This window comes from Perognathus longimembris, chromosome 15, assembly GCF_023159225.1.
Source record: "Perognathus longimembris pacificus isolate PPM17 chromosome 15, ASM2315922v1, whole genome shotgun sequence".
NCBI lineage: Eukaryota > Metazoa > Chordata > Mammalia > Rodentia > Heteromyidae > Perognathus > Perognathus longimembris.
Window position 1 is genome coordinate 28,578,074 of NC_063175.1, and position 16,277 is coordinate 28,594,350.

Genomic DNA, 16,277 nt, shown 5'->3' on the forward strand with positions numbered 1-16,277 from the left:
AGAAGGAAGATTGCTTCTCTAGTAATGTGGCCTGGGCCCAGCCTATGCCCAGGCTTCAGGCTGCCAAAACACTGAAAAGGGAATGAGAGCCCACAAAAAAATTAGCATGTCATAGACTCAGGGAATTGTTAGATTGTAGGTCCACTAAGTGAACATTTGTTGGAAAAAGGAGTTGCATATTGTTAAAATACTCACCCTAGTAATTAGTGCTTTCATGGATAAATGAATAAACTTCTTGGCTATAACTTTGGTCAAATGACCATGCTTAACATCACTAGTAATGGAAATATGCATACAGATATTTTTTTCAGAAGTTTGACATAATTTTATAACTACAGCATGCTCCTCAACAAAGTCTTTATACTGAATCAAGTCACAAATAAACAAAAGGAAACCTACACTGACATAAATTCCGTCAAGTAACTGGGGTAGACTCTTAAAATGTATCAACATTTCAAAACGCAATTGGTATTCTTTTTGTGGCCACGGAAGTGGAACTTAGGGCTTCATTTTTGTTCCCAGGTACTCTAACATTTGAGCCATGCCTAAGGCACTTTTTTTGCTTTCATTATTCTGAGATAGACTTGTTTTTTTTGCCAGGCCCACCAGTACCATGATCCCACCATAGCTGAAATCACAGTCACTCACCACTATACCCAACTTCTTTGCTGTTGAGATGGAGTTTTGTGAACTTTCTTTGGCTCAGATTGGCCTGGAACATCGATCCTCTCATCTTGACTTCCCAAGTAGCCAGGGCCGCACAGGCCTTGGCCTTTCCTACCCAATGAAAGACAATTTTTTTTTTTTTTTTTTTTGCAGTACCAGGGTTTGAAGTCAGGGCTTCAAGTTCATTAGCCTAGTGTGATACCATGGAGCGTGTCACACCTCCAGTCCTGCTTATCTCTGGTTACTTTTAGGAAAAGGTCTTACTTTCTGTGGGAGGCAGGTTATCTACTTTAGACTCCCCAACCTTTATTGGATTACAGCATGTGTCAGCATGTCCATCTTCCCTCTATTAAGATGAAGTCTCATGGAGTTTTTCTGCCCAGCCTGGTTTGGAACTCCAGTCCTCAAATCTCAGCCTCCCATGTGACTTGAGATGACAAGCAGAGAACACTGAACCTAGCTATGGATGGAGAAGGGGTTTCATGAACATTTCTGCTCAAGCTCGCCCCAAATTATGATCCTCCTGTTTTCAGCTTCCCAGGTAGCTAGGATAGCCAGATTGTGCCATGGTGCCTGATTGAAAGATAATATTTCCGCATGTAAACATCTCTACGATCCAGAATGATGCAAAGTTAAGAACAGGTAAAGGAAACAAACAGTAATATAGACCCAAAATTGACTTCAAGAAAGGGGACTTGATACTGGTATCCATTAGCTAACTAACTACAATCCCTCAGCACCAAATGCATTTTTCTTTACCATGATTTGCATCGTGGAGCTGGATCCTGTAACAGTTTTCTTTGCCCAGATAGAATGAAGGGAGGCTTTCTCCACAGAGGGCAGTTGAAGGGAACAGCAAGAGGGCCCCTATCCTTGTTTCTGGTATGCCACTGGGATTCCCTCCTTCCTCCTATAGAACTGCTACTAGCATGTGTGAGCGAACTAAGACAATTGCTGTTAAGTGGTGTTCTCCACCCAGAATTTTCTTTCACTGTTTACCAACTATGTGTAGCTGGTAAGTGGCAGGAGGCAAACCATCCACTGCAACCCAGCCAGAGCTCTGCTTGCTCTACTCAGTTGCTGTTTGCATTTGCTATTACTGAGTTCTTTAGAACAGAGTGGTGGTGGTGGTGGTTAGGGGTAATTTTCAAGGAGAGTAAATATTTTAAGTTTTCAAAGATGTAAGATCTTAGTCACAGCCCTTCAAGATCTAGAGAAAAGGATAGATAAGAGATACAAAGATCACTTCAAACACTTTGCAAATGGTCTGGGGGAAGATCTTTAGCAGTGAGATGCTAAAAGATTCCAGGCTAACACAATTTTGACCTTCTCGCTGCTCGGTTTTAGCAGACACCCACCAGAAGATGGCAGCAGAGAGCCATGTTACTGGAACAGACTTTCTATAGTATTACGAAAGATGAAATCTAGAGGATTTGACAGTACTGTTTTCTGGAAATCCACATTCTGATAGAAGAGGAAAGAAAAGGATAAGTTTATACAGAGCTCGTATTTGAAGCAAAGACATCGTGTCAGTTTACTTTCCCATGACCAGGTGTTCCAGCACTCTATACAAGAATGAAAGACTGAAATCTTAGAGCAAAATTTGAGATTTGTGCAAATAAGTAGGAAGTAGCCTGAAATTGTATGACTAGGCATCTTTGGCATTGTTAGGGCATTTTTGGTAGTAATTACAAGTGGAGGAATGTGCAGCTCAATGTGCTTTTCTCTGTGCTTTCTTTTCTATCTTTCATTTTCCTTTCCTTTTCTCTATTTTATTCTTTTCTTTCTTCTAAGTGAAAGTGCATGTAAGATTTCTTTGTAGAATACTTTTTAAATTACAAAAAGTTAAATTAATTTGTATTCTCAAAGCCAATAGATTTACATGGTAACTTTTGGGGGTAATTTTGAAGAGGGTGTCCTGAGTTTGAGGTTATGTTTGCTGGACTCAGTCTAGTAAGATCTTTCCTAGACATTTAAAAAGACAGACATTATATTTCTAAGAATTCCATACTGAACAAATTTACAACTTATATTTACACTTATGCTTAGCCAGTATGTCATTACTCAGAAATTTGCAAATTTAGTATTTCCTACCATATGTTCCCTCTGTATAATTGTGTAGTCTTGTACATATTTGTTGAATATCTACTTCCTTTTTTTTCCAGTTGTAGGTCTTGAACTCAGGGCCCGGGTACTGTTCCCTCAGCTCTTTTGCTCAAGACGAGCACTCTACCATTTGAGCCCGAACTACACTTCTGGCCGTGTTTTAGTGTTTAACTGGAGATGAGTCTCACAGATGTTTTTGCCCAGATTGGCTTCAAACCATGACACTCATATCTCAGCTTCCTGAGTTCCTAAAAATACAGGTGTGAGCCACTGGTGACAAGCCCACTGGGAATGCCGCCATATTCACAAAGTAGACAAGCTTGTTCCTCTAATGATCCCTCTGTTGTCAGGTGGTAGTTGCATAACTAATTATAAACAGCTTGAAACAAGCATCCCTCTTGACTTTGTTCATCTTTGATGTTAGTTTTTCTAAATCTGGTAATTTTTGTAAAATCATATTTTGATAGTATTATGTATTATGAATATATTTTAATTTCTCATCTGTATTTTAATGACTGTTCCAGAAGTCTGAATATATACTGAATTGGATACTTGAGCAATATGAATAATAGTAAAATTACACATATATATCTTTGCCATTATTCACCATAGGTTTCCACATATGTAAAATTGAGATAGCCATACCTTCTGTTTTGTGAGATCATTGTGGGAGACACAAAAGGGAGAAGGCAAGAAGCAATTACAAAAATATCACTCAAACTAAGTATTCAACCCACTTTCAATATTTCTTTTACTGTGTTATTTAGAATCTACATGGTAATCACACTCATCAGGAAACAATCTCAAAAGTAAAACTGTATAAAGGTTTTTATTTTAGTCCTGAACAACAAAATGTATCCTCATGCTAGAAGTTTAAGACATTACATCTGTAAGTCTCCAAGTTAAGTATTTTAAGTATAATGTTATTTATTAACCACACAGAAGTATAAGAGGCTAATATAAGTCCCAGGACATTCTCATTCTTTTCCTAACAAATAATGAGCAGGACCAAGATTCAAATTAAGGAATATCTGAATCTAATCACCTAAGCTTTTTCAGTAAAATCAGATTTGTCTTGGATAAAATCAGAAGCAAAAAAATGTAGAGAAGGAAATGGAAATGCTACACAAGTGACCACATCTGTTTTCTAACAAGCTCATGCAGTTGAATGGAGATAGATGATGGTTACAAGGAGGCAAAGTCTTATTATGTCCTCAAATGTTTCGCACCTTAGATCCATGGATGTCTAAGAATTTTTTCGATCATATTTTTAGGTGCATTTTCCTCTTCAAATATATGTCAGAAAAATAATGTGCTTTTCAGATGCTTGACTAAGCCATTAGAAGAACTGGAATCTGATGTCACATTGTTGCTGTATCACCTGTATCCTGTCACCCTTCCCCCGGCAACCATTCCTTATGAGACTCCTGCTCCTAACATTACAGATCATGCAATTTTCCATTTAGGCCAACTATAATGCCTCCAAATAAAGCAAAGAATCATAGTAAATTAAAACAAAAAGCAAAGAATGCAAAAGCAAAGTTGTAAACAAAGGAGCATAGAGGGGAAAAGGGATTATGTGATACAAATGAGAGTTTCTCTTTATTCATAAAGTTTCTCCTTAATTATTAAAAAAGAAGAAATCAAATTCTACCAAGGAAAATTAACTGAGTTCTGAAATCTAAGATGAATTTGTTGTGTACCATTTTAACCATTATGACAATATGATCACGTCTCATTAGTTTGAAGCAAAAATAAACAAGCCATTGTAGTCAATTTTGGTTATTACTTCATTATAGCCAGGAATACGATGTCAATTCATAGTTAAATGAAAGCTACTTTAGGTGGAACAAGAGATACATTCTTTATTTGACCTGCTGTAAGGCATAAGTCCTCCAAAACAGAATCAATGAGCTATTAGGATGTTTATATTACAATTGTGTTTAAATATACCAGCTTCATCTGGAATTGTTTATAGAAGTTGTGCAGTGCTATTCAATGCTTGATGAGGACTGCTTTCTGTGTATTGAACTAGAAATACTATAAGCAGGTCTCTATGGGTGAGTTTATTCCTTCCATAGAAGCTATTTAGAAAATGGTGACTTCTGTTCAAATGAGGATCCTATGAACTTCATTTCAGAGGAGAAGCCAATACAGTAGCCAACACTTACAAGAGAACACTCTGAAATACCTAGAGAATGTCCACATTGTGTCAAACCTAATCATACCTTTCTTTCATAAAGTTTAACTTATAAATTAAGCAGCATAAGATACTGACAATGCCAAATCATAAGACAGAGCAATCAATACAGTGCAAACAAAATTTCATTCATTGTTACCTTTGAGCTTTAGTGACAAATAATGGTTGGTAAAGCATAAGCTCTGTGAAACCTCAACTGTGGAACCAAGTCTCACCTCAACCCATCTTATAACCAAGATGGTTACTATGTGACAAACAATTAGGTAGCATATATAGGATGGACAGACATGGGGGCGGGTGCAAAGGAATGATGTTTATTCATGGTAGGACACAGAGCATGCTACAATAGCTCACTGTGTTGTTCAGATTGGCACAGAATTTAAAAGTTTTTTTTTCAGAATTATTTTTTTTTTATTTTGAACTTTGACTGCCTGTAGGAAACTGAAAGCACGGTAGGTAAAACCTCTCATAAAGAGGGATTTCCTATAGCATTTGAAGAAATGACTAAGTGTCTTCTGGGATTGGTTGAAACATTTGCAAAAAGTATTCAGGGCAAAGTAGTCTCTAAATGACAAACTTAACGAACAGATTACTGTGATCTAGAACATTCCAAGAACCTAATGCATTCTCTCTTGTCTATAATGCAAGAAAATGACTCATGTGATTATTCAAAGTTTGATCTTGACTGAATCTTTATGGGTCAAAGTTTAGGTCTGGTGTCTTACCAATTTTACCAAGTTCAGCATCTGGTCTCCTGGTGCCCCAAACTCTACACTGTTTTCTGAAAGTGGTGCTACTCTGTGAAAATCACTCCATCCCATAAATAAAAGTGTGAATAAGAACTATCCAGCATTCTACAAAATTGAGAAAAATGGCAGAAGGGGAGGGAGAGGTGAGAATTTTCAAAAGGATAACTTTGACTAAAATTCATTGTATTCATGAAATGCTTTCTTGAACAGCAGTTACTTTATACAACTACTTACTGGTAATGAAAAAGAATTATACAGTATTATGAACATGAGAACAATTAAGATTTCAACAAAAATAGATTTTCAAGCCACCAACTTCTTTTCTATCTCTTCCATATGGTTTTAGCACTGTGATTTTATAGTGGAACTAGCAAGGCCTTCCATACCCCTTTTCTACCATCATTTTACTATAAAAAATCATTTTGAGATCATGTAGCTTGCACAAAAGCCTTCAACAGAAATATTGAAATAAATACATGGTAAAAGTCTTCAAGCTTTTTTTGTGTGTGTGCAATATCACAATCTTGAGACAGTTTTGAGTGGTTCATTCAGTATGCATTTTACTGTAGTTCACTTTTTTTCTCATCCAACTGGTAAAATGCATCCTGGAGTTTGACCAAACATCTCTTTACTGAATGGATCAATTACTGAGAATAAAGAATGAAAAAACTGAGATAAAACCATCAGTGATAATTGGATGTGTCTGGAAATTACTAGATATCTTTGATTATTCAGGACTACTTCTATGAACTGCCTAAAACTTAGGTGGTGTATGGCGGCAACCCTAACTTGAAGTAATAGAATTCAGAAATTTCTATCTCTTAAGGCATTAAAAGGTTATCACCTAGAATTATTCAAGGAGTAATATTGATACAATTAAATTTTCAACAACATGGATTAAGAATTAATTTTATGTCAAGGTCATCCAATCAGTATCTACAAGGAAAGACACAGAGCCTTGGAATGTTAGATAGATATAATCATTCAGTCCTCAAAGATAATAGGATCATCACCTAGGTAAAAATAAAAGTCACAAACTTGAACAACTATAAACATGACTTGCTCCAGGACAGCATAGAATTTACTTTTAATGCAACACTATTCTGAGCTAGATATGCCTGGTTCATGGTTGAAATTCCATGCCATGTCTTCATGCTCAGAGATGAGAATGTTTAGCAAGTGGGATCCTTCCTAAGCTGAAATCAATTTCTAATTTTTTCCTAGTAATTTCTTAAACCCCATGGGGTAGGGAAACTAAATGCCAGAGATATTCTTCCATTGTTAATATCTAGCAAGAAAAATTAACACCGTAAATTCAGGTCAATTACCCCGATTTTTCATTAGGAAACAAAGATAGACAACCTTGAACTTTCTTCTCACTTCTGCCACTTTATCTTCCATTTCTTCAGTTTTATGCTTGGTTATGGCAAAAATAGTACCAATGCGATAAGACTCTTCATAGAGATCTTTGAGATACACACTATTCTTTTTCTTCATTCTGTGAAAACTTTGGATATCACTCTCATACTCTATTTTTTTGTGCATGCTGTAAAAATAAAGTAAAAAATAATTAATATGATTAGTTTAAAAGGACACATGTTAAGGTAAATCCAAGCAATTATTCTAAAAGAACGTATGCTGAAACAAATATTTAATAGGAATATACATGGGGCAAGATTAGTACTAGATTATTTGGCAGTACTAGAAATTGAACTCAGGGTGTCATTTTTGTTAGGCCAGCACTCTAAGCAATCTTCCAAAGCTTTTTGGTTCTAGTTATTTTTCAAATGGAGTCTCATGTTTTTTACTTTGGCCAGTCTAGATCATTATCTTTCGACTTCTACTTTCTACAGTGGCTCATTAAAGATACCTAGTATCAGGTTCACTTTTTTGTTGGGGGTAGCGTCTAATTTTTATTCAAGCTCACCTTTTGAACTTGAATCCTCCTTATCTCTGTTTCATGAGTTGCTGGGTTGTAGGCTTGAGATTGTATTTTGTGTTTAGGTAGATAGATAGATAGATAGATAGATAGATTATATAATACATAATTATATAGATGTAATTATATTTTCATATAATTTATATAATTATATATAATCATCTATCTAGATATCTGTAGATAGAGATAATTAGCACATGAGCATAATCTATATAGATATCTGTCACTCAAGAAAGAGAGAAATAACACTTGAGCTTACATAGAACAATGCTGATATTCAACAGTACACAGAGAAGAATGAATTAATGAGACTAAGTCAGAGAAGGTGGGAAACCAAAACAGCAGGATGTACATATCTATATAGATATTTACATAGATATCTATACCTCCATATATCTATATATAGATCTCTCTATATACATATATCTATACCTCTATATCTCTATCTATCTATCTACCAGAGCTGCATTAATTCCTCACTCCTATCTATTCTCAGGTAGGATATGAGACCAAAATACTCATTCAAGGCATGCCTGAGTCATGGCTAGGCTTACAATTGAAGTAATCAACTTTTTAGAAAAGAAGATAAAAAGGATCAAAACAGAAGTGGAAAAGAAACAGAGAAAAACTCACTGAATTATTCCATGGGATGACTAATGAGGGAGAGTTTCACTATGCATAGCAGGGCTGTGCTTGTTTGTGAAAAGAACAGCAGTGACTAGGGCTTAAGGTTAAGGGCAGTTAACAGCTCATATACAGAGAAGAATGGATCTTGAAGCTAAGACTCAACAAAGCTGTCCATTGTATGAATAAATACACTAACATTTTCCCTGACATATTAAGATCATGGATAAACAAGAAAGTTTCCAATAATGATTGGCTTTATGATTACAGATCAATCACTGACAAATACTGACACAAATCTTCTCAATAAAATTATTGCAAACTGAATTTAACAGTATATTTAGAAGATCATACACCATGATCAAGTTGGTTTCATCTCAAGGATAAAAGGATGATACAGGGGCTGGGGATATGGCCTAGTGGCAAGAGTGCTTGCCTCGTATACAGGAGGCCCTGGGTTCGATTCCCCAGCACCACATATACAGAAAATGGCCAGAAGTGGCGCTGTGGCTCAAGTGGCAGAGTGCTAGCCTTGAGCAAAAGGAAGCCAGGGACAGTGCTCAGGCTCTGAGTCCAAGGCCCAGGACTGGCCAAAAAAAAAAAGGATGATACAATATACGTAAATCACTAAATATAATACATCCCATAAACAGAATCAAGAACAAATAAATCACATGATCATCTCAATTGATACACAAAGGCTCTGGCAAAATTCAACACCCTCTCATGATAAAATCGCTGAAGAATTTAAGAATATAACATAATAGTATAGCAAGCAAAAGTGGACAAATAAAAATTTAGTAGTAAAAATGGATAATAAAGAATATAGGGGCTAGGAATATGGCTTAGTGGTAGAATGCATGCCTAGCATACATGAAGCCCTCTTTTCAATACCACAGTACCATATACACAGAAAAAGCCAGAATTGGTGATGTGGCTCAAGTGTAGAGTGCTAGCCTTGAGCAAAGAGAACCTCAAGGAGAGTGCCCAAGACCTGAGTTCAAGCCCCAGGACTATCAATATATATATGACAAACATCTAGCCAACATCATACTAAATGGGTAAAAGCTGAAATGATTTTCCATAAATCTGACTGAGGCAAAGATGTGAATAAGAACATATAGATGTGGAAGACAACCAATTACAAAACAGAAAGGTATAATAAAAATAGCTCAAGTGCTGTTAAAGGGAAATTAATTGTTAATGAAAAAGGAAACATTTCATGAGAAAGGAAACATTTGTACTATGTGAGTATGACTAGTGAGAGAAAAACATTCCTATTTGAGTGCATCTATAGGAATTAAATGGGAAGATGATTGGCTAAATATGAAGATGTGTTGGGCTTGACAATTAAAGGTAGGAAAAATATTTCAACAAGTATTCAGAAAAAGATGAATTACCCAGAAATATCTTTACAATGTTGAGTATTATTTGAGACTTTTGAGGAAATAATATAAGCTAATTTCCTGCAATACCACTGAAGTTTAATCATAACAAAATTCTTTTGTGTGTGTTAGCAGTATTTTCCATACTTAATTTATATGTCCATATGCTTAAAAAGACAATTAACTAAGAGCATTCTCTTTCAATATAAGGTACTATCTAGCAAGTGGCTTGGTAAGTACTGACTGTGAGGATTTTGTTCACGATACTGTGGGATTTTATTTTAAAAAATGTTGTCTCCATATGCCCACTAACTGAGCTTCCACTTCTGGCAAGATCAATTAGCATATTCATGTTTACTTCCAGCTGTTAGGTACAGGTCAGGGACACAAGGTACTGGTTTCACTTCACATATGATTTTCTGATTTATGGCAACAAGGTCTTGAGTATTATTAAATAACTACTTTTCTGATCAAATAACTAGGATACATAAGAAAAAAAAAGATGAAAAAGGTGAGAAAGATGCACGCAGGCAATTCTTAAGTATTAAATATCTGTTGATGCAACGGGATTAATAAAAGTAAGATGGAAAGAACAGTGTTGGGTATAAGAAAGTGGATTCTGAAAACTGAACAGTCAGATGGTAATTCCATTGTGGGAAATGACAAAATCTAAAGTACAACTAGCAAAGAACAATGGCTAATGCAGGCAGAGAGAAAGTATTACTGTGAATGTGGACGTCTCTAAGTCTCTAAGAATTATAGCTCAAATTTTCCAAGGACTAATGCACAATAAATTTACATCTTGATTACCTTTGAAAAGGCACAAATCATAAATAAGAGAAGAGGATTTATTTATAATACCTTAATTATCTTAAACTGGTCTACAATAAGCTAACATTTAGCTATGGAGGATTATGATAACGGATATTATTAAAACAGTATTTTTATCACCTACCACATTCTTTTATCATCTAATATCAGAAAAAATCTAAATACCAAATAGTTGAAGACTATCCTTACAAAATATGCTGCAAAAGAACATCCTACACTTCTATGAGACAGCATCAATCAATAGGAGGAAGTAAAAAAGTGCAGGTCATTCTTTGAAAAACAATGGCTGTAGTCAAACCTACAGAAGGAAAAAAGAAATCCATAGCGTTTTATGTTTTTGAAGTAGTGTCAAAAAAACTTCTGGAATGTCTTAGAAACAGGAACCAAGACTTCCCTGTCAAAGAAAAACAAGTGTTTCTTTTTTAGATGGAAAGAGCATGGATTTTATTCAGATAAGTCTATACCTATATTCAAATCCCAAATGTGAAAATGGTTTCATATATAACATTCTCCTTGTAAGATGGGATTGAAAATACCTATAATTAAATTGCTGTGAAGGTTAAAAAATGAGGTTAATATATACAAATTGTCTACCACATTGATTACAAACTATTTAATAAATGAAAAGATCTAAGATAAAACTAGCAAAGGAGAATGGTTAATGCTTGCTGCAAGAAAGTATTATTGTGAATGTGAGTGTGAATATACAGCAGAGAAAGTAGGAGCCTATGAACAGTGACACAAAAAGAACTAAGAATAAATTCCTACTCAGAGCTCACTAACTCACTATGTCATTTATTTAACACCTTTGGAGAACTCCCCAATGGCTGCCCACAAGTAGCTTGTCTCACAGAGGAAGCAACTAACAAGCCAGTGGAGAGTGACTGTACACAGTCACGCATGACCATATGTGAGCTACAGCCCTCCAAGACCATTTAGATTTTTTTATTTTATTTATACATATATATATACATTTTTTATTATCAAACTGAATTACAGAGAGGTTACAGTTTCATACATTAGGCATTGGATACATTTCTTGTACTGTTTGTTACCTCGTCCCTCATTCCCCTCTCCCCCCTCCCCCTTCCCCTTCCCCCCCATGAGTTGTTCAGTTCATTTACACCAAACAGTTTTGCAAGTAATGTTTTTGTAGTTGTTTGTCTTTTTTTACCCTGTGTCTCTCGATTTTTGTATTCCCTTTCAATTTCCTAGTTCTAATACCAGTATACCCGGTTTCCAATATACTCAGATAAGATATAGAGAAAGTGTAAGCACAACCACAGGAAGGTGACACAAGAAGATCATCAATAATAGAGGCTACAATTACATATGGCACGCTGAAAGTAGCTACAACAATCATTTCCATAACATGGAGTTCATTTCACTTAGTATTATCTTATGTGTTCGTAAGGGTATAGCTATTGGGCTCTTGTGATCCTCTGCTGTGACTTGCCTAAACCTGTGCTAATTATTCCCTGTAAAGGAGACCATAGAGTCCATGTTTCTTTGGGTCTGGCTCACTTCACTTAGTATAACTTTTTCCAGGTCCTTCCATTTCCTTACAAATGGGGCAAAGTCATTCTTTCTGATAGAGGCATAAAATTCCATTATGTATATGTACCACATTTTCCTGATCCATTCTTCTACTGAGGAGCATCTGGGTTGGTTCCAAATTCTCACTATGACAAATTGTGCTGCAATGAACATTGTTGTGCTGATGGCTTTAGTGTGATTATGTTTGTGGTCTTTTGGATAGATACCCAAAAGTGGGGCTGCTGGGTCATAGGGGAGTTCTGTTTAGCCTTCTGAGGAATCTCCATACTGCTTGCCAGAGTGGCTGAACCAGTTTACATTCCTACCAACAGTGAAGTAGGGTTCCCTTTTGGCCACATCCCCTCCAACAGATGTTATTGTTATTTTTCTTGATATAGGACATTCTTACTGGGGTGAGAAGGAATTTCAATGTTGTTTTGATTTGCATTTCTTTGATGGCCAGTGATGTAGAGCACTTTTTCATATGTCTCTTGGCCATTCTCATTTCCTCATCAGAGAAGTCTCTTTTTAAGTCTCTAGCCCACTTGATGAGGGGGCTATTGGTTCTTTGCGGTTTTGTTTTGAAGGAAGGTAATTTTTTCAGTTCTGCATATATTTTAGATATGAGGCCTTTGTCCATTGAATGGCCAGTAAAGATCTTTTCCCAATCTGTGGGCTTTCTGTTTATCTTGTGAGCTATGTCCTTTGCCCTGCAGAAGTTCTGCAATTTGATGCAGTCCCATTTGTCTAACCTTTCTTTGATTTGTAGCCTTTCTGGGTCTTTGTTAAGAAAGTTCCGTCCTGTGCCGAGGAGCCCAAGTGTTTCTCCTACTCCTTTGATTAGTGTTTTCATGGTGTCTGTTTTGATTTCTAGGTCTTTGATCCATTTGGAATTGATTTTTGATGCAGGGTGATATATAAGGGTCTAGTTTTAGTTTGTTGCATGTGTTGAACCAGCTTTGCCAGCACCATTTGTTAAAGAGGCTATCTTTCTTCCAGACTATTGTTTTAGCTCCTTTTTCAAAGATTAAGTAGGCGTAATTCTGTGGGTTCATTTCTGGGTATTGGCACCGGAACAGGCCTGAAGACCAATTTAGATTTTTTTAAAGAAATAAAAAATTAAGGCTGTGAATGTGGCTTAGCAGTAGAGTGGTTGCCTAACATGCACAAAGCCCTGAGTTCAATTCCTCAGCAGCACTTACAGAAAAGGCCGGAAGTGGCACCGTAGCTCTAGTGGTAGAGTGCTGGCCTTGAGCAAAAAGAACTCAGGGACAGTACCCTGAGTCCAAGCCCCAGGACTGGCAAAAAAAAAGAAGAAGAAGAAGAAGAAGAAAATAAATCTAATTGGTGTGGAGAGTTAGAATGCTTTAAATTATTTCTTCCTCACTCAGGTCCCAGGCTTAAGTGTGCACACACTCTTATGATTATATTAGCATATGGTACACCTATTCAGTCATTCTTCCTTCATATGCTTTCCACCCTTGCACAGATCAATAGCTCATGGCCTATCGTGTGAAGTCAATTAATTTAATCCATTAATGTACCAAGCTCAGCAAGGCTATTATTTCCCATTTATATCTTTAGGAAAGACAAGTATCAGCTGGGAATTTAGCCTGCCATTGTTAAGTACTTTCTTTGTATTAATTCTTGAGGATTGCTTTTACTTTCCAATAAGCAAGTCCTTCATTAAAGAATGCAAGCCCTAAAGTTCGGTAGCAAAAGACTGCATGTCTTCTATTATGTAAATTCTTATTACTTTTCTAAGACTCTTATTTTAAACAGCTTGTCTAGTCTTGTTGTTTAATTTTATGACTCCAAATTTGTCTTTGATATCCTCCTTATGGCAGAACTATCAACCAATATATCTAAATTTGACATTTTTTTCCATTTGAAGAGCTTATGAAAATGTAAAATTTAATCTAGCTAAGAAGATATATCTTCTCCCTCCCAGTCCCCTTCATGTCCCTTGTCAAGCCCTCATTATCTCAGTGAGTAGCCTGAGATTTTTCTTCTCTTCACATCTTTTATCCCAGCTGTCAAAAGATCCTGTTGGCAGCTCTTCCAGAATGTATCTGAAAATCAGCTATTTCTTGCCGTTTATACTGCAAAAGCCTTGATCGAAGTCATCATTATTAATTTTTTTTCTGAACTACTAAAAACATTTTTCTTTATATGGCCACCAAAGTCCATCCTTCACTAAGAAGCCCAAGTGACCTTTCTAAAGTATAAGATTATAAAAATGCTTTAAATCTAAATGCCTCTGTGCTTTCATTACTGGAGCTCTATCTGCCTTGTCAGCACTTGTCACCCCAAATCACCCTTCATACATATAGCATTGAAGGAACACTAGTTTCCACTCTGTATCCAAAGCAAAAAGAAATTTTACCTGTTTTAGGATGTCCATATTTTCTATTATTTCTGTTTGGAATTCTCTTCCCTAGAGCTGTTCAGGGCTAGCACATCTTTAACTAAGTCTCAACTGAAGTGATACTTTCTCAAGAACTGACCCTAAATGTCTGTGTCAAACCCCAGCTCCAAACCTCTTCTTGGCCATTAACTCCTCTGGCACATTATCTAAGTGATGTTCTTTGTAAGACTATTGGTGACTGAATGTTGAAAATATAAAATTTCATGTTAGTCCACATATTTCCCCTGGAGGAAAATGAATAATAAATAGATTTTATCATGTAAATCAGTGTGGACACACAGCAGGTGTTTATGATACACACACACACACACACACACACACACACACACACACACTGAGTGCATATTTAGTCTTAAGTTTAAAAACACCAATCTATGACTCATAATTGTAAAGTTCTAAGTTGCTGGAATTTTATCTACTGAACATTTTTATTCAACACTTAATACATGCTAACAATGTGTCAGACGCTAGGTTAAAACCTATTGAGAATCTAGGAATGGGAGAAAATGTGCATGGTCCTGCCTAATAGCAAGCTGTTAGAAGACAGTGGCTGTGTAGCCATGAAAAAGAAATTGTTAATTTTACTCTTTTAATTTTGTGTGTGAAAGTCTCACCAAGGCCCTGGTATTTCTAAGAAGCAAAGTAATTGAGTGAACTCATGGTCTTCCTAGAAGGCAGAGTGTGTGTAGGAAACCACAGAAATTATTTCTTTTTTAAGCCACCGGTAATTGTAGTCACTGCTGACTTAAATGAATGGCAATTCACAAGCTCCTATGAGTTCCTTTCCTGAATTTCCTATTGTAGTTATACAACCACTAAGAAATTAAGAACACACTTGGAGAATTAGACTTTTCCCTGGGGGCTCATGCAAGGCAGTAAACATCCTTTGTAAGATACATTACAACTCTGAAACCTACTCTAATATCTGTATATAATATGAATTGAATTAAACATGAGTAAATTATTGAATGCATTATAATTGAACTGCTTTAATAATTTATGTAATTTAGTATTTACAGTAATGTTATTGAAATAGCAATATTATAAATTAATTATGTAAATCACAGTCCTCATCACCTATTTTGTGATAAAAATGTTGACTATGGCCAGTAGATGCTTCCCCTGTGTGCTCTCCCAGTATTAAATACAATCTTACCTTCTGGGGCTATAATGTTTTTTTTTTAATTTCTTTTATATTTTTAAACAGAGGCTCAAACACTGCATCTACTTCATTTTGTCTCCTTCTGCTCAAAACTACTTATGAGAGCAGCTGAAATGTGTTTGCCATTGCTGTAGATTATTAGTTTGTATGAACGGGATACTTTTCTTCATCCACTCTAATCTTGATGTTCACAATGCAGCTATTAAAATAATGCCTCTATGAACTTTGAAGTGGCTTTAGAGAAGCTCATGTATGAATTTTTGTTTGATATACACCTAGAAATGGAATGTGTTTAACTGTGTAGTAGATGGTAAAAGAGACTTAAAACCTTGCATGAAGTTTTACTCCCACCAGCAATGTGTGAGAGTTCCTGTTCTTCTGAGTCCTGGTGGAAGCTACAATACTTAGTTCCTGTACTTTGACCTTTCAGGCAAATGGTATGGTATCACTTCTATGATGGCTGAAATCAAGCATCTTTCCCTAATCATTACATATTTGGTCATTTTCTTTTGTGAGGTGACTGTTCAGTTCTTTGTTAATTTTTATTGGATTTTTACTCTGTGAATATGATTTGTATTTTATGCTAGTATATTTATATGTTATATTCTTGTTATATATTTATAATTTTATTATTTATTGAATTTTCTCTAT

The 16,277-nt window shown here is 35.8% G+C and overlaps 1 protein-coding gene across 1 annotated transcript in view; it reads right to left on the reverse strand.

The window, feature by feature from the left end:
- The window catches only part of Ccdc178 (coiled-coil domain containing 178), a 274,152-nt gene that overhangs the window by 223,611 nt on the left and 34,264 nt on the right, over nucleotides 1–16,277 (reverse strand). Inside the window, exon 10 of the mRNA XM_048363265.1 lies at nucleotides 7,084–7,267. Coding sequence (XP_048219222.1) covers nucleotides 7,084–7,267 — 184 coding nt within the window. The remainder of the gene's footprint in view (nucleotides 1–7,083; nucleotides 7,268–16,277) is intronic.